General features: G+C 38.3%; 1 protein-coding gene across 3 annotated transcripts in view; it reads right to left on the reverse strand.

Annotated features, from left to right (window-relative positions):
- NFKB1 (nuclear factor kappa B subunit 1) overlaps positions 1-17,834 on the reverse strand; it is a 60,669-nt gene that overhangs the window by 37,451 nt on the left and 5,384 nt on the right. Inside the window, exons 1-4 of one of the 3 annotated variants that reach the window (XM_075709913.1) lie at positions 13,650-13,665; positions 10,005-10,057; positions 8,757-8,841; positions 898-938 (exon numbers count right to left, since the gene is read on the reverse strand). In XM_075709913.1, the coding sequence (XP_075566028.1) occupies positions 898-938; positions 8,757-8,841; positions 10,005-10,049 (171 nt within the window). In that variant the 5' untranslated portion in view covers positions 10,050-10,057; positions 13,650-13,665. Of the gene's footprint in view, positions 1-897; positions 939-8,756; positions 8,842-10,004; positions 10,058-13,649; positions 13,666-17,834 lie in introns of those variants that run through there. The other 2 variants (XM_075709912.1, XM_075709909.1) reach the window with 2 other exon arrangements.

A 17,834-nucleotide genomic window follows, 5' to 3' on the forward strand; every position in this document is an offset into this window, starting at 1 on the left:
CACCTCCTCTAAGGAAGGCTAGATCGCGGCATGCTTCTGCAGAACACCAAGCAGAGGACAGGACGGCTTTTAGTCACCCTCTTCCCCTGTCCACCTAACAGCTCCATAAGGTAGGATTTTATGCAACAGACTGGGAGACACAGGAAAGGGGTCTCCATACTGTAGTAGCCTAAGGAGGAATACTTGTAACTGATGATGCCACCAGCTAAAGGGGAACAACATCCTGGCATACTTCAGGGCGATGTTCACCCAGCAATTATTTTGTGTATCAGTTGCATGAAAACTAATCAGTGCATTGGGATGACTTTCATACTGTCAGAGGAGCGTGAGTGTTTGCTACACGGTCACAAAAAAGTCATATTCAAGCATTTATCTTCATTTTTCTTGGGTTATTCAACACAGCCAACTGTGACGAGAGGGATCTCAAAGGACAACAGAGTTTCTTTACAATGACAAAGCACAAGTCAAAAGTTCCTGTAACTTGGGAACAGAATGAAATGTTTTTATTTCTTTCATGTGTTTCAAGAAACACGAAACAAATTCTAAAAATCTTCCACGTTTGGTCTAATGATTTACATTTCAAAATACTGGGGTACTGTAAGAGTCACTTTTAAGATGAAGAGTCTATACTTACCAAGACATATTTTTAAAACACTCAGGTGTTTTTTTGTCTTACGACATTTCCAGAGAGACACAAAAGATGAAAACAGAACAAAACAGGAAACGATTTAAGTACAAAAGCGAGAGGAAAAACTGCTCATGGTTAAGTGCCACATTTGTTATGAGAGTTCAGCCTCTTCAATACTCTTTTTCTCATCTTAAGTCATAATTTTATTCAAAGCTGAATATAGTGACATAGCTACCTTAAAGATTTTAAAAGTGTAGTGTTCTTCTTACCTGTTTTGGCTGTTCTATGATTTGAAGATATGGTCCATCTGCTAATATAAAAGAAAGAAAAGTCATAATAGAAACTATATTTCTATTACTATGACATATAAATTGCAAGGGTAAAATTGATGTCCTTGAATGTCTTTATCTAAAATTTTTGAAAGCACCTAAGCATCTTCAGAACTTAAATTTTAATGAATAATTTGCTCAGTTGGCAGTCTGTCATTTCCAATATTCTGTAAGACCAGTGGAGTAAGAAGGGAAAGATTAACTCAAAAAAGTTAATTTTAGCTCAGAGGGTCTAAATGGGCAACTCTGATCACTCAGTTCAGACTGGCAAGGGTGAGTAAGAACAGGATCTTCCCCTTGCCACTGACAAGCAGCCTGGCCTTCCTGAGCTAAGGTTAACTTTTGTATTTAAACCCCTTGGGCTCTAAATACTATACTCACAAGCTTTTGGCCCTAGGGCTTCCTACTGAATAGGTGCTTTTGAAAGTCTAGGGACAGCCAATGGGAGGCTCTGAGGTATGGGAATATAGGAGGAATTTAAGCTGTCTCAACATGCCCTAACAGTCAGAACTGCTTTAAAAAAAAGCCTGGAATTGAGGAGACTAAACAATTTACATTCTTTTAATAATTTCAGATACACTTTTACATATACTGTTCTGCTGTGCCTCTAAAAACACTAAACACACTCTATTTGACTACAGATGCAGACTCTATAATGAGATCCATCTTTGAGCATGATGCCAAGACATAGGATTATGTTCTACTAAAATTCTACTTGTGTCTTTCAAAGAAGTCTTCCTTGAACAACGTTCAGTCTTGCACCACCCCCTGAACAGTGGCTAACTTCATACCATAAACCTCATTCAAAATTCACCAGTTTAAATAGCCTTTGAGCAGGCCCTTAATCCAATGAGAACTCGGTGCCACCAGAGTTAAGAATTCATCACCTGATCAAAGTTTAGCTCCAACTCTGATCATTTAGATTATTTACATCAAGAAGGAAAGCTGTCTCAGTGGATGGCTGTGAAATACCTCTTAAAATTTAAACCATTCCCAAGTCCGAAAACAACAGTTCCAAGGGGTAGGATTTCTTCCCTGCCTCTTGCTGAGCAGAGAAGATTCAGATTTCAATGCTAAAAATTCAGTTGTGATCAAAGCAGATCCCAAATGACAGCTTCACTGTGAATTCCTACACAATATTTTGCCAGCTATATTCCTGTTGGAATTATGTATCACCACTTACTATTAAAAGGCATTAATGCTAAGGAATCAAGCAGGCTCACTGGGACATGTGAAATCTCCAAAGCAGACAAGCCACAGCTATGTGGCAAAGCCTGCAAGCGTATAAAGCATACCAGGCCCTGCCAACATCCAGGTGTGATCTGCCTCTGAACAACTGCACCATCTGCATGTACCACACCATCCAGCTACCTCAACTAGGTAGTACTTGGCTTCAGCACAGAACTACATACTTGCATCAACTTTAACTTGCCAATAGGCCTAATGTTCACTGATAATTAAAAATGGCAGAGGATTCATTAATTTACAGTTTGTAGTATGACTACATGGATCCTTCTTAGGTCCTCAATACAACTTCACTTTAATAAAACAGACCTTCATGTCTTTAGTCAGCACAGGTCTTAACTGAACAGGCTTCTCTCAAAATGAAAGTTTTGAATATGCTAATAGATAGAATTAGTATTTTGCTGTTGAAGTTGGCTGACTCAGCAACTGAATTAGCTTCATGCCAAAGTTATATTGCAAATGTCAGTCACAACAATTTTACATATAAAGATCATTTATTTCCCAAGTCCAACACTCTTCCTGTGAAAAAGTACACAGTGCTACAATTAAAACCTTGAAGTCATGCAAACAATTGCCTCAAGATCACATACACATCATCTTACATTAGAAAGCATGAAAACCAGTTTGGACTTCAGAAACTTTAAAAGAGTAATATTTAGCTTTGGTGTGGTTTTACATTTCAGTTTTTGTCTGTAACATGGAGTCAAGATTAGTAGAGTTGGGTTTAAGCATTGTATCAGCACTTAAATTTAAGACCTGTTCATAGAACTCTAACCCTCCTCATGCTTTAGGCATCTAAAATTTTATACTTTAACAATTCAGAGGCCTTGTATCTTCTGGGCACTGGCAGAAATAATGCACCTAAAATACAACTGTGTAGTTCGACTTTCAACCAAGCCTCCAGGGCGGGATCTGCCAAGTAATTGTTCTTTGGCTGTTCTCCCCCTAGGAATTCATTTTCAAGGCACATGCACCGGGTTAGTATAGGCACACAATACTACTGCTTTCTCTTAAACATTAACCAGAAAAGGAAGTGCTCTTTTATTCAACAGCTAAGTGGCTGCAGCAGCGCCCTAGGTTGCAGCAGACCCAGGTTCCAACTACTGCTCAGCATAAGGATATTCAAACTCCTAAAAGAGGGATACACACTATATTGGCATTTTGGAAAGCTCAAGAGGAATTCTTCTTACTGCTGAAGTAGTTTCACCTTACAAGGCACTTGTGAAAAACTCAGGAAAATGGAATACTTAGGACTGTGGTTCTTATGCCCCTTTGGAAAAAAGCTTACAAAAAGCATACAATTATACTAATACAAAAAACCAAAATATCTTAAATGCTAATACTAGGAAAGTGAAAAAAATGTGCACTGTAAATGTACAAAGGCAAATTAGATGCCTGTTATCATTAAATGAGATTATGTAAGTCATATACCAATGTATTTAAAACAAAGTTTTGTGAAGTCTTATTTTAACCTTTGGGTTTTGTGACTAAACATTTTGTTTTTTGCAATGACTAAGTAACTCTCTGGTACAGCATCTGAACCAGATCCAAGTAACAGTACAGAGAAGGCACTCTAAAGCAAGGCACTTAATTACATCTGCAATGCTATTTAAAAATAAAGCAACAATATTCAAGGTAACTTCCAAGCATAAATGGCACATTATTTTGACTATAAAAAGGATTTTACTTAGTGAAAGGTCTCATACAGCTGTCTTCACTAAACTCTGAATACTTTTCGGGAGTACATTAGACAGGCAGCCTAACACTGACTATGTGTGCTTCCTTCTTTCTCTCTCTCATCCTTTCCCGCGGGGAAAAGAAAAGATGTTTAGTGTTTTGCACAGGGAAGTTTTCAATATTTCATTTCTATTAGTAGGCATGTCTGGTCTAAGCAGACAGGAGGAACCTGAAGATGTACACATTGTAAGAGGAACTAATAATGACAAGATTTGTGATGATCTTTTGCACCTCTGTTCTAGGCTGGAAAGTTGCTTGCTTCAAGTTCTTGTTTAAGTGTTAAACAACCACAAGAAGGAACGCTACTTAATGCATAGCTTAAGTTCTACTTTTGCCCTACAGAGCGGCTGAAGTGGCATACAGTCATGGAGCTGGCCTCTACACAAGGATGACTGTCATGGTTGCCAAGAGCCAAGTTTTGACACAAGCATTCCTCATGACTTGCCTGGCACTGCTGCAGTCAGCGGGGTTAAGAACTGCAACTAAAACATGCAGTCCTCCAGCCTGGAGGGGGTTTGGTGCAGACTGCCACATCCTGGGTATGCTTCAGTGCTTCCTTTTCTGTCTTCTCACCTCAGTTGCCACAGACCAACTCGCATCCCGCTGCCTCCCCTCCAGCCTGAGTCACAGTCCCACTTCCCCACGTCTTCTTCAACTGCTACATTTCTTCATTTTCCTTCCTGCCTGAGTCAGAGGCCCTCCTGCGTCTTGACACTCCCACCGCTTACATTCCTTCTTCCTCTTGACAGGCCTCACCCTGCACACACACTTCCCAAAGGAGCACCCATCTTAGGCTCCCTCTTGGTTCCTTCTTCCCATCAGAGCAAAGTCAAGAAAAAAATGGTCTGTGAGTGTGGTGGGATATCCCTGCAAGCCTGGCAGCACCGCAGGACTAGTGGGGTCCTTTACCTAACAGCTTGCCTAGTACCTGAAACCATTCAATTTAACCTGCAACCAGCTGTGGTCAAGCTCCCCCCTCACCTCCTGTCTGTTAGTGGGTCCCCCAGAACAGGCATCTCACCCTTGTCATTGTGCGACGTTTTGCTCTGTGGGCATCGATAAAAACGCTCATAGCCTCTAGGTTTTGACTGCTAAATCCAGCACCCACCCATCCTGGCAGTGGTACCTTGCTGCTGAAAGCTCAGACTCTAGATCTAGTGTCTCACCCTTCCTGAAGGCCTATGGTAGCGTTTTTATGCCCTCACCCTCAGGGATTCATCCGCACACGAACACCCTCTTGCATCTCAGCTCTGCAGTGTTCAAAGCATGATGTTTATAGCAAGCAGCACACGGGCTTTGCTTAACCTCTCTCTTCCCTCAGCTCACTCTTCAAAATACAAGCACAGAAGATCTAGAAAAAACACCAGAAGCAGTATGCAAGTCTGCTCATGCTTCTGATGATTACAGCCACTGCTATGGGACAGGGAAAATGAACACTCATCTAATTTCTGGTGACGGTCAGGCTTCCTTGAATCTCTTCCTAACATCATCTCCTCTCAGAAAAAAAAAAAAACAAAATGAAGTTTTTTGTAAGTGCCTTCTTTTTCCCCTCTATGCCCTTCTCATTTCTCAACAGCAAGTATCACAGAGGGTTGGGCAGAGGAGGTTAAAGAAATATCAAAAAACTGTAATTTTAGCAGCCTCCAGGCAATATTGTTCAGCTGCTGACAGCCCTGCTTCAACTTCACAGGCTTTGTCTAACTGCAATAAAAAAACCCCACAACACCTCAATGCCAACAGCTAATTAGACGAGGGCCCCCCAAAACCAAAACAATTAACCAGTTCCCAAAACCACCTCTAACTGGCACTACATTACATGGTTGTAGATAGCCTTGTATAATCAGGAGGAAGTAAGAGACACCCAAAATTATAAAATGCTTTGCTCAGAGCTCTGCCCATTTCCTCTCCAATTTAAGGCATCGCTTTGTCCCTCCATTACACAGTGGACACCACACTGATGTGTATCTGCTTTTACGCCGCCTAAATGCATCCATGGATAATGCTCCCTCCATCCCCAATGCCACTGAGGATGCCTAACTCTCAAAGGCAGGATACTTCCCAATGAGCCAAAGAAGAGGCTGACTTTGTGACATACTGCCCTTGCTGCTGGAGGTGTTTTAAACACACAGCTCAGTCCTGCAGTTTGCATGGTTATGGCACTTGCTATAGATACATCCTTTTGTCACTAAAGGCACACAGAGACTACTTCTCTTTCTAGACTTAGATGTAAATGTAGAACTTGAACCACATAACTATTTACTACAGCTTTAAAGCCAAAATAACCAAGCCTAATTTTTACTTAAAACGGACATACGTGAGAGAGAAAAAGAAGTGAGCAAAGACACTTGAGCACGGACAACCTCATCGAGAAAATCCTTGTCCCGACATCTCAAAGGTTTTCTACTATTACTGTAAATATTAACATAACAGCAGAACATCTATCATCAGAAAGTCCCCAAATTCCCCACCTATTTGTTGATTCAGCTACGCTGGCATGATACAGCAATCCACAGTTATATATTAAACCTGCCTGCCAATGTAATAAGTCTGACGTGCGTTTATGAATGCACAGACTGAAAGATGTAGGCACAACACCAAATCATGAGCAACAATTAATGTCTTTGGTTCTTTCTGTTTAAATTATCCAACCGTCCTAGAGAAAAATCCTTTTTAGAACACTTATTTCACCCTCTTGATATCTCGGCTGGAAGAACTTTTGGAAAATCCCACAGGAATTTTTAACTGGCCTTGCTGTGTAGAAAGAATTCATTAGTTCCTGCTTGGAAACAACTAAAGCATAATACATAAATTATTATATTACCTTACAACTGAAGAGCTAGTCCACAGTAATGACACGCCATAGTTTCAAGCAGGGAAGGAAGTAAGCATAACAGTGATACTACTTAAGAAACAAAATCACTAGGGCACCATCTGATGGCATTGAAGTGATCAACTTTTTCTAAACCTTATGATGAACTTTTTGTTTGCAATAACCTGAAATCCGTGATCCTTTATTAAATCCAATTTTGTACACAGGGAACTTGCCACCTATAGTGCAGCAGTAGACAAGAGCAGCGACATTAAAAACCTGCCTTTTCTAAGCAATTTTGTAAATTAAGGATAGAGCTAGGCGGAGCCCACTAAGAGTTTTCTGTGACTCCAGAACTCAGTGAATTCTTGACTCCACCACATGGTTTTAAAAAAACAGCTGTTTTCTAGTTTAGACAGGACACTGGTATCTGAAAATCAGTTTTATATATCTGAATAATTTGTATGGAATGAGTCTGGCATGAGGAGTACAGAGTAAGCTTAAAAGGTACATGTAAGAGAGATCATTATGAGGAAATCAGATTTCAATAACCCTATCTGTTCCACAGAAACTCTGTGAGAACAGCAAAAAACCCCCTTGGTATACAAGGTACAAGCCCTTTAATCCTACACAGATTAATCTTACTGAACAATTTTATCTGCCTTAATAAAAACATACTGCAAACAAATGATTGCAACACTAATTTGTTGGATGCTTGTCCATATTTGTCAAGAGCTTCGCTCATCAGAGCATTTTATCTCAAAACAAAATTATCTGTACCATATGTGTTTCTTGATCCTTCCTCACTACTATTCAGTCAAGAAAACCGAAGTATGGTTTAAACCAGGAAACACTGAAAGAGTAAGCATGCCTTAATTTTTATTTTCCAATCAGCATTTATTGTTACTTTAGTGTGGAATTTTACCTATGAAGTAAAAAGCTAACTGCTTATTTCATTTTACCCTTCACACCTTCACTGCTGTCAAGTGTATCAAATATTGCAAACAAAAGTCATTTGACTTTTCAGCAAAAGAAAGCAACCTGTAATACAGAAGATACCAGCTACATCCTGATACAAGAGTCAAACGGATCAACAACAGAAAGTTCTCATGTTAGAAAACATTAATAGCTATATTGGAGATGTATATCGAGAAAAACCTCATACACTTAACTAAATTTTTATTTCTTTCCTCCTTTCATATCAGCTGTTCTAATAAACTAAGCAGGAGAAACAGTTTTCTAAATTCAAGCAAGAAGTAATATAAAAAGAAATTATAAAAAGAAATTTAATAAGCAAAACCAGACCAAGGCTGATCAAGCAGCTAATACTGGCTGAGATATAACACACTTCTATTTGATATTCCGGTTCTGCAATCATACAGGAAGAACTGCGTATCAGACCTCGGAGGAATACTATTTGCTTATTTTCAGCGATTGCTTGCAAAATTTGTCTCTGAAATTGCAAACTGGTGTTATTATTCAGGTACTTTTAATACCAGACTGCCACTTTACAGGAAACAGAGAAGTCACCGAGAAGGAAAAACAGATTTGAATGACACAGGAAGTTGAATATACTCTACATTTTATTAGTGAAAAACAAGCACCTTAAGAATTGTTACAAAAAATGAAACACCATTCAAAAGGGAAAAAAAAGTACATGTTGCACTCTGCAAACTGGCAACAAACATGTAGGTCACTGAAGATGCAAATTTAGAAAAAAATACAAAGTAAGTTATAAAAACAGGTCACTCAAACCATTTAACTAATTGAAACTTTCAGTTTCTGTACAAGCCAAAAGAAAATCAGATTTGCCTCACTGTTGAAAGTTTCATGAAGGCAAGAAAGATACACATAAGGGTGTAATAAAAAGGCTAGCTGACAACTTTGGGATCCAGTATTATGAAATACAAGAGCGTAAACAAACAAGCCTCTGAAAAGAACTTCACAAAAAAACAAACTGGAAGACACAGCAGGACAATAAGCACAATCAAATAGCAACGGTTCCTACCTGTTCGTAGTGGTAAGTCTGAAGTGATGTAATTTGTATTATTAAATAATGCATTCATTCCTATTAACTGATCCACTGCAAACATCTGTATTGAAAGAAAATACATTCTTTATTACTACTTATATACATAATTTCATAAAACATCTATCAGCAAAGAATTTCAAAGTTCTCTGCAAATACTGAGACAGCAAACACCCTGGTGCAGTGTGTAAACATTTTCGATCTATTTTATTTTTGCTGGCAACAGCAGTGCAAGCAAAGCTGATAGTACTGACCAAGTTTCACCAGTATCATGAGATTGCACTGAGCTCAGCACAGTTTCTAAGTATGCATTTTGCTTACCTGCACTAACAACTACATATTCAAAAAGCTTATACGGTAAATTCTAAATATCTGACCCTAGATGTCTTGCCCAAAGCCTTACTGAGAACCTGTGAGTTCTCATTCCCACTTCTGTGATTAAACCCCACCAGACTACGTTCCTTATGTAAATGTACTTACAAGCTCTAAAGCAAGAAAACAGTATACCCAGGTTAAAGGTTTGGTTTGGTTTTTTTGTTTTGTTTTTTTGACTACTGACATGTCTTAACTCACTGTAATTGTTGTCAGGTATATATCTATTGTCTTCCAAAGTGGAGCAAGCATAAAGGAGAAAATAGTTGCTTTTTGGAAATTAAGGTGAGTAGAAATGATCTGTTCTTCACTTGACTTTTCACTCAAGCACCATTCTCACAATTCAAATGAATCATGAAATGACCTAATGAGATCAAGAGGAGCTTCCGAAGAGCTAGGCCTACTGATCTGTGTGAGTGAAGGAACATTGTAGTCATCAACGTCAATGCAAATTTCACAAAAAATGATACAAAGGGGCCTTTTAGGGCATAAGGGGCTTTATTTTCAGATAAAGTCCAATGTCCACCACAGAATACATTTCAGAGCAAGTGTCACAGGCAGATAGGGCATAAAAATGAGTATTTTTTCAGTTGCTTCTTTCAGCAGGCCTAGCTTTCCTTTTCATTTCAGCCATTTCATTAGTGGCAAGGCACTTTACAGGTCACGTAAAAGACACCTTAGAGAAAAAAAAAAACCCAAACTAGATTTCCCCAAGCCTGATTTCTGCCAATAGCTAGAATGCTTTTATATATCCATGTTATCAAGCCTAGGAAATGACAGGACAATGTGAGAGGAAGCCAAAACAGAGTGCTAGGAGAGAATACAGAGATCTGGAAAATACAGAAATCCACTTACTTGGGGATCAGACACTCCCATAATATAGGAATCTTCTCCTGCCATTTTAAGTCCTGAAATATAAAAACACGATCAGAACTCTCATTTTTTCAATGTACAGCAATAGAGAAACTTGAAAAACGTTTAGTTAAAAGCCCCAGCTCTGACCCTTCTTATTTTACTCATAATGTTAACGATTTCTACAATACTCTTAAAATTCCTCAGTATTTGCAAGGGGCAGACTAAGGACAGGATAGGCTACAGCTAGGATTTTCCATTGCCTGCTGCCAAGCAACTAAAAATTACAAAGTCCTGAAGTAAAAATTATTAAAATTAGGAATTAATTTGTTTCTGTCATTGCTGTGACTATTCTGCCATTAGAGTTTAGGCAAAATCATTACCATAGTTTCGCAAAAGCAGGACTCTACATTTTTATACAATAAAAAGACTTCTGAGCATTCATGAATGAACCCCAATGGTTTTCTTGTGAAGTATTACTAAATGCCAGATAAAGATGCCAGAGAAAGAACATCCAGTATTTTTTCTTTAAATAAAAACTGGAGTCAAACATTGACTAATTTTGGACACCTTTATTTCCAGAGGTCCACAAGTGCGTGGCACCTACAACAACTCAGTGCTGACAATGACAATTATGGATGTACAGCATACCTAACCCTCTCTCACAGTTCTACATGTAAATGCCGGACACTGGGAAAGTTTAGCCTGGCTTAGTTTTCCTGTAGCCAGTAGCAAGCCAGCCGCAGAGCCTGGAAATCTTCTTAGGAATTTATTAGGTCTACTATAAAAGATTAGTGCTACCTCCTTTCATGCAGATATTATTGACAGAATTACAATTTCACTTACGCTGACCTTACTAAAAAAGGCTTTCCAAGGGAACATCTGAAAATAACTGCAGTGACTATTTCAAGAGACTCATGTCTGCATGCAAGCAGATACTTTAAATAAGGTTCATAACTAATAGAAGATAGAAACATGTCACTGGCCCTCATATTCCACCACAATGAACATGAACCATGTTTTCCAGCAAAGCAAAGTGAACTGTGAAAACCTACTGCCCTACAAAAGAGAGTGACTAGTGATCAGTAAACCAGTAAAGAAAAACTGAGTCACCATCTACTTTCTACAAGAACTAGAAAGGCAAATATGAAAAAGAAAATTGGAATACTCAGGTACCTCACTGTGATGGAGGCTCAACTCAGCTTGTTAACAAGCTCCAAAGACAACACATAGCCACCCATCCCATACGAGTGAAAAATGGAAGAAAATTTAAAATGGACAAATAGAGACACTTAATATCCAGATGACTTCCAGGAAAAAGAGGTCCATGAGGATAAAATTATTTTTTAACCTAGAAAATAAAAGTACTCGCCTGTTTGTAACTCAATTTTAGAGAAATATTTACTTGGTAATATTTACTTGTAGTACTTGAGCAAATACCAAGTAACTGGTCCTAACATTTCAGCCGAAAATGAGTAACAGATATAACAAGCAGCCACAGTCACCCATGCTGTACTTCATCACCTAATATATCAGGATTTCAGCAATATTAAAAATACCAGTCAATCACATTATCTCACAGGCACATTCTGCAAAGCATTATTTTCATCAATAATTTGCTATTGTTATGATCAATGTTTACGGAAAAAAGTCAACATACAAGGCATAACAAAGCCTTCAGCATACAACAAACTTTACAAAGACATTTTTATTTGACATTCTGTTCCTTAGAAAGAACAGAAATCTCATCACCAATTGATAAGTTACTGAAATCACTGAAGTAACTGTAATTTAGTTTTTGGCAAACACTTCCCAGTTAAAGGTGCAGATATTACAGAAAACAATCTGAAGTCCTCAACAGCCAACATTTTTTAGGAAGTGTCAGAAAATACCCACCCTGCTGATGTGCGCTGATTAGGTAACTGTGAGTGCAAATGCCAGATTTCTTCTGCATAAACAGAATTAAAACTGGTCCTAAAGTCTTGTTTTATGATCTCTCATATCTAATAACTTGCTATTTCATGAGCCACATATGCAAGACAGATACCATGGTAAATATGGTTGTTCAGTAAAAAAACAAAAAGATTCTGAGGAGCCCATACAAATAGCATCTGCCCACTTGCCTGTTTGTTAAATGTGTACTTCTTTGCAAAACTTGCAAAGCATCTCACAACTTTTTCTGTAAGCCCAATAGGATAAATTTAATAGCATGTTCCATCATCTTTGCCCTATTCTAGTTTCTCATACTGCATCACTCTCACTCCAGCAGAACTCCGTGGGAGAAGGGCAGTTCTCCACCAGCTATGCTTCGTGGTCACATTTACAATTTTGCAATACATGACTTCAACAAAATGGAAAAATACCGCAGAGGCAGTATTTCTGAAAATTTTTCATTTAAAGTACTTTTGATATAAAAATTAGAATCCATACAGAAATAAAACCTACATCTATCTGAATCAGTCCTTCAATTTCACCTGATCAAAACAGTCATTTCTGGCTTTTTGGCTGATGCAATGAACAATGTCATGAGAGCAAAACAGCAGTCATTAAAGATGAACACTCAGAAGCAGCAAGATAACTATCCACATACTACCCAGCTGCTGTAGGTATGTAGTAATGGATTTCTAACCAGGTATTAAACACAATCTCTTGCACCAAAAGCACAGGTGTCTCTTACTTGAGGTCTTCTGTGTTCAAGAGTCAGCTGCAGTGGTTGGGGCAGAGGTTAAAGACATTCTCTCTGGTTTGAATGCTAAGTCAGTTTATTATAAACACACAATGATTTAGATGTGCAAACATACGCCTTTGTGTATGTAAACTGACACTTAATTGCCTTTTCAGGGCCTAGACAAAAATTAACCCAGCAGTTTAAAATGACCCCTCTAAATGACTGAAAACACTCTCATTTTCACTATATGTTTTGTCCTCTTTCAAAGCCAAACAAACAACAAAAATGTTCCAGGAGCCCTACCTCCAAAACAGAATTAGTTTGCTTTGGATTTATTTAGTTAACAAATCCCTAAGCATCCTCCTCTAACAAGAAAACTGGGGCAAATTCATGTCAATAACATGCTTAAAAAGCAAAAAGGCACCTGCCGAAAAACAGACCCTAGCATTAATTGTATGACTTTCAATTTGCCTCTTCCCTTATTGCTTGAGTTTCTAAGCGCCTTTCCTACATGCATTAAGTGGTAAGATTAGCATCTACCACGAGTAGCTTTGTTCATTCTCTCTCTACATGAGCTGTATTTTGGGGCAGAGATTGTTTTCATCCAAGCTATATTTGCTGCTATATGCATCTTACAGAAGTCAGGTCAAAACCACCTTTCTCGTTTGAAGATGACTGGGATTAAAATTGCTTTGTGGAAGTTTGTGTTACCATATATGCCTGCTTCCCGCATAATCTCCAATTCCCGCAAACTGTACTGCAAACTTGCATCTACAATAAAAAAAATAGCCCTACACCTGCAGACCACAATCAACCATGACAGTCCCCACCCTGGAGATCATCTGAAGCCTTTCAGATAATGGGGCACAGGAAACTAAACATTTCAACTCGCAGTATTTTTTAGTGTGAAAATTCAAAGGTGGGTGAGGGAACGTCATTTAGCTCTTAGCACAATGGGAAAACATAAAACCCAGCTAAACTTGTCCAAAACCATACAGCTGTGCCAACTGAGGGACTGTAAGTGTGTATGCGTGTGCATATGCATGCAGTATTCCTTTCTCCCCACAGCAGGTCAGTTGCCCTTGTGAAAAAGGTTAACAAAAAAGGAGAAAAAGAAAAAACCTAGGAAGATATATATACATACACATACATGGAAGTTGATGGGGTTGCACGAACCAACCAAGGAAACATAATGGCAGTTACTTTGCATCACTGCTCCTCCTTAATAACCAAGTAATACCAGGTACAAGTAGGCACAGCTGGAAGAACAGAAGCTCATTTATTGTATTCCAAGTATTGGCTTTAAAGCTTCAAAAAGATCAGGCATTTAAAATGGAAACAACATAATGAATGTAGGAATGCTCTCAGCCAGGAACAAGAATTCTCATTTCTGTTTATCTTGATCATTTGATTTCATATCTCCTGCTGTTCTCCAACATCCACTGTATCTAACTACCTTTTAAAAACAAAGATAGGTTTTTCTAACCAACTTTTGCCAGCCCCCTGACTTTTTTGGAGTCCAGATCCTTCCCTCTACTGTTCCTCTTCAACTTTCCAGCCTGAATTTTAAAAATGAGGTAAAGCATCTTCCTCTTTGATACCTGTATCCAATCCAATACCTACAAACAGAGAAAGGGGCTTCTTCCTATCACCTTTCTCCAGACAAGCATAACCCGATGCAAATTTCATCATCTATGAGGAGTCAAGCTTTAATGTTTGATTCAGATACTAATAATCCAGTAATTTCTGAAAACACTTAAGAGAGTCCAGCTATTTCTGAAAACATTTACAGACATCTCACCCAGCAGCTGCATGCCTTTTAAAAAACTAAGACTTTAAACGTCATTCTTTTTCTTTCTAGTTTTGTTCTCTTACTGGCCTGGCTAAAAACCTGAACAGCATATATACTAACAAATGAGAAGACTTCTTATTCCTCCAAGCAGGAAATAAAGTCATTTGAATAAATAAATAGTTGAACCACCTACCTTCCACCCCAAAAGAAAAAAAAGAAAAAAAAAAAAAGAAAGAAATTTGAGATTTAATACCCCAAATCTATCTATCCATGTTTCATAGCGTACCAGCGTGCTTATTGATGAAGCTAACATTTCACATAGGACCAGAAAAAAAACAAAACCCAAAACCATGACATACGCTTCCTTTCCCAGACCTTCAAAGAGAGACATGGTAAGCAGGTCTTTACTTTTAATCTGTGTTCTTTGAAAATAAATGTATTTTTTAAATCAATTTGGAGAGATGAAGAATGAACAGCATCACCAGCTTCTCTACCCTACAAAGACCTGCCTCATCATAAAAGAGGGTGATGCCTGGTAGAAACTCTTATCAGCCACTCTTTTCTTTTAAACTTTCTGTACTTTGAGCCAACCAAACAAAATAAAAGCATAAAAACTGCTGTGACAGAATGCCCATTATGTCCTTGGAAAATGAAGGCAAAAGACTAGCATCAGGTTATCTGCCTGCTGTTGTGTTTTAAAATACAAAGAATCAACTCATCCCTTCTAAAACTTGTCCATTATTTTTTAATTAGTTCAGTATAAAGGCTGAGTTCAGGACATTAATATTTTATGGAAATAGGTTTGGTTATAGCACAGATCAGTTTAACAGGATAGAAATTAAGGCATATTCTGTAAAAGGTACACTGAAGATATGTATGTTAGTGAATTATGATCTTTATTACCCAGAGTTCACTACACTTCTGAACTGGAATTAGTCTGATGGTTTGAAATAAATTTCTATGTTGAAGAACATCCGTCTCTTACTTTATGAGACATTTTACATCAACCTCTTCTCACCCGTCAAAGCTTAGATTCAGAAAGCAAGCCTCAAGACAAGAAACTCAACTACTGTGCTCCAGCTGACTTGATACATTGAAAGCACAGTTCCTTCTGCAAGTTTTCTAGCAGAGTGTTTTTTCTCTTTGACTTGGCTTTCAGTGGAATTTACCTGTTAAAAATAAACTTCTTCAACTGGACTCTGAAAGTCATGAAATCCACTGTGATTATGCTCTTAGCCTGTTTATTTTGCTTATTAAAAGTAGAGAAGAAAAAGGCTGAAAGAGAGGCAAAGACATTTGTGTTTTATATATTAGATTGTAAGTAGATTTTTGCTACATCAGGGCTATAAAACATGGCAGACTATCTGACTGAAGAGAACTATGTTTTTAGGAACAGCATCAAGTTCTCTGAAATCCTGTAGCAGCTATGAAATACTGAGGTAGAAACAGTCACTGTTGTACTGTACAGTCTCTACAACGTGTTTTACCTGGTATTGTTTACTTCTTTTAGTGGCAACTATCCACCCTTGAGCCTCACACTTCTATCCTTTGCAAAACATAATCTGTATAGAGACAATTGTTTTAGAGATCAGCATTTCCCAAATGGAGATGCTGGGAAATGTATTGTGCAATAGACACTGCGAGTTGCTGGGTCAGGGCTGGCAGCAAGACAAGAGCTGCTGAGATGATTTTGGCTAGAGGACAGAGCAGGCTGCTCTGACAGAACAGAGATACTGATCCAAGACGTTTAGTCTCAAGCAATCATCACTGCGGTGTCTTCAAAGTCAGGATGCTGCCCAACCCTTTCGACGCCCGGCTTTTTCACCTTAGCTCTGGCCACCTCCTCTCAACTTCATCTAGCACTTCATTTCCCTTGTAACCCAGTTATTTTTCCCCAAATACTGGGAGTGCAGCTCCAGAGCAAAAACCTTTAGTGCAGAATATATTCTTAGAGAAGCATAGGGAGGTGAAAAAAGGAAGTTTGAGAACTGCTATTTTCTACCTCTGCACAAAATAGCAGGCCATACATATAGACAAGGCTTAGGTCTTCCGACGCTTCAGAGGATGCACAAGTCGGGTCATGAGCCTACAGCAGTTACATGGACAACCCTTAGTTTAAGCTGCGCATATCCTTCTAACTACTTTAATTTTTTTAAGACTGAATAGAAGATGCTTTTCTTAAGAAAAATAAATCCCATTTTTGTTAAAAGCAACGTAACAATAGTAGGAATATTGTACAAGGAGGATTCCAAACAGTTGCTGGCATTTTGAACACATGTTGTCCAAACCTGCTTAAAGCAGGTCTACACAACTAAACTCCAACAGCTGTTAGCTACCAGCACCTTGTACTTCCATTACTGTTGCCACAAATGAAGTTGCTGCAGAAGAAATTTTTCTGGAGAGAGAGAGTAGGGAGGGGGGGAGGAAGAGAGACATCCCCTTCCCAAACACTAATGAAGCAAAATTGTAACACAGAAAAGGTTTTACCAACGGCTATTTTATTTACATTGTTCTCAACTGCTCATTTTGATTGCATCCACTTTATACTGTTTCTGAAGTCCCTAGGCAAAGGTTAAGACTGGACCAAATATTTATCATTTAAGATAAATGAACGCTGTCCTGATGCAGAGTCTGGAAAACTTGGGGAAATGCAAGCTATACACACACACAAGCATACATTTTTCTTTTTAAAAATAAAAGGAAATGAAAAAAATGTGCTACAGACAGCAAATCCCTGGATTATTCAAAATAAGAGGTGATAAACAGCTATAGTATTCTGAAATATACAAAGTAAATAGAACCAAAAGATTAAGGAAACATCATGCATACTTTCACTCACATTATTGGCATAGTCTCTTAAGTGCAAACAGGAAAGAAAAAAGCATTTTAAAAACCATGAGAAGTGATTGCTAACTTGCTCAAGTTGACAAGGAGCCCCATCAACTACGGGTTTTTTGAAGGGATTTTAACTCAGTAATGAAACAGACTTGAAATTTGAAGTTTGTTTTTAAATGTTCAAAGTTTACTAATATTTCTTCTCCCATCTATGACTTCAATACTTGGGGATGTAAGGGGTGTTTTAAGGAAACCGTATTCTCAGTATAAAACTCAACAATGCTCAATTTCCGCAAAAGCGGCATGCGGAAGCTGTATTTTTTACTTTCCTTCAGCTGCTACAAAGACGCGTGATCTCTGAACAAAGATTTGAGTATAATTTCTCAGTATACAAGTCAGAAAAGGTTTGTGCAGAGAGGCATTTTTGTCACAGATACTACTTTCCTCTGCAGACTTTTTCTCATCTGTAGACTGTTGCAGCTGCAATAATGCTACATGACCCTAAATGACATTGTTTGTTTTTCTTATATAACAACAG

The sequence above is a fragment of the Pelecanus crispus genome, chromosome 4 (genome assembly GCF_030463565.1).
Source record: "Pelecanus crispus isolate bPelCri1 chromosome 4, bPelCri1.pri, whole genome shotgun sequence".
NCBI lineage: Eukaryota > Metazoa > Chordata > Aves > Pelecaniformes > Pelecanidae > Pelecanus > Pelecanus crispus.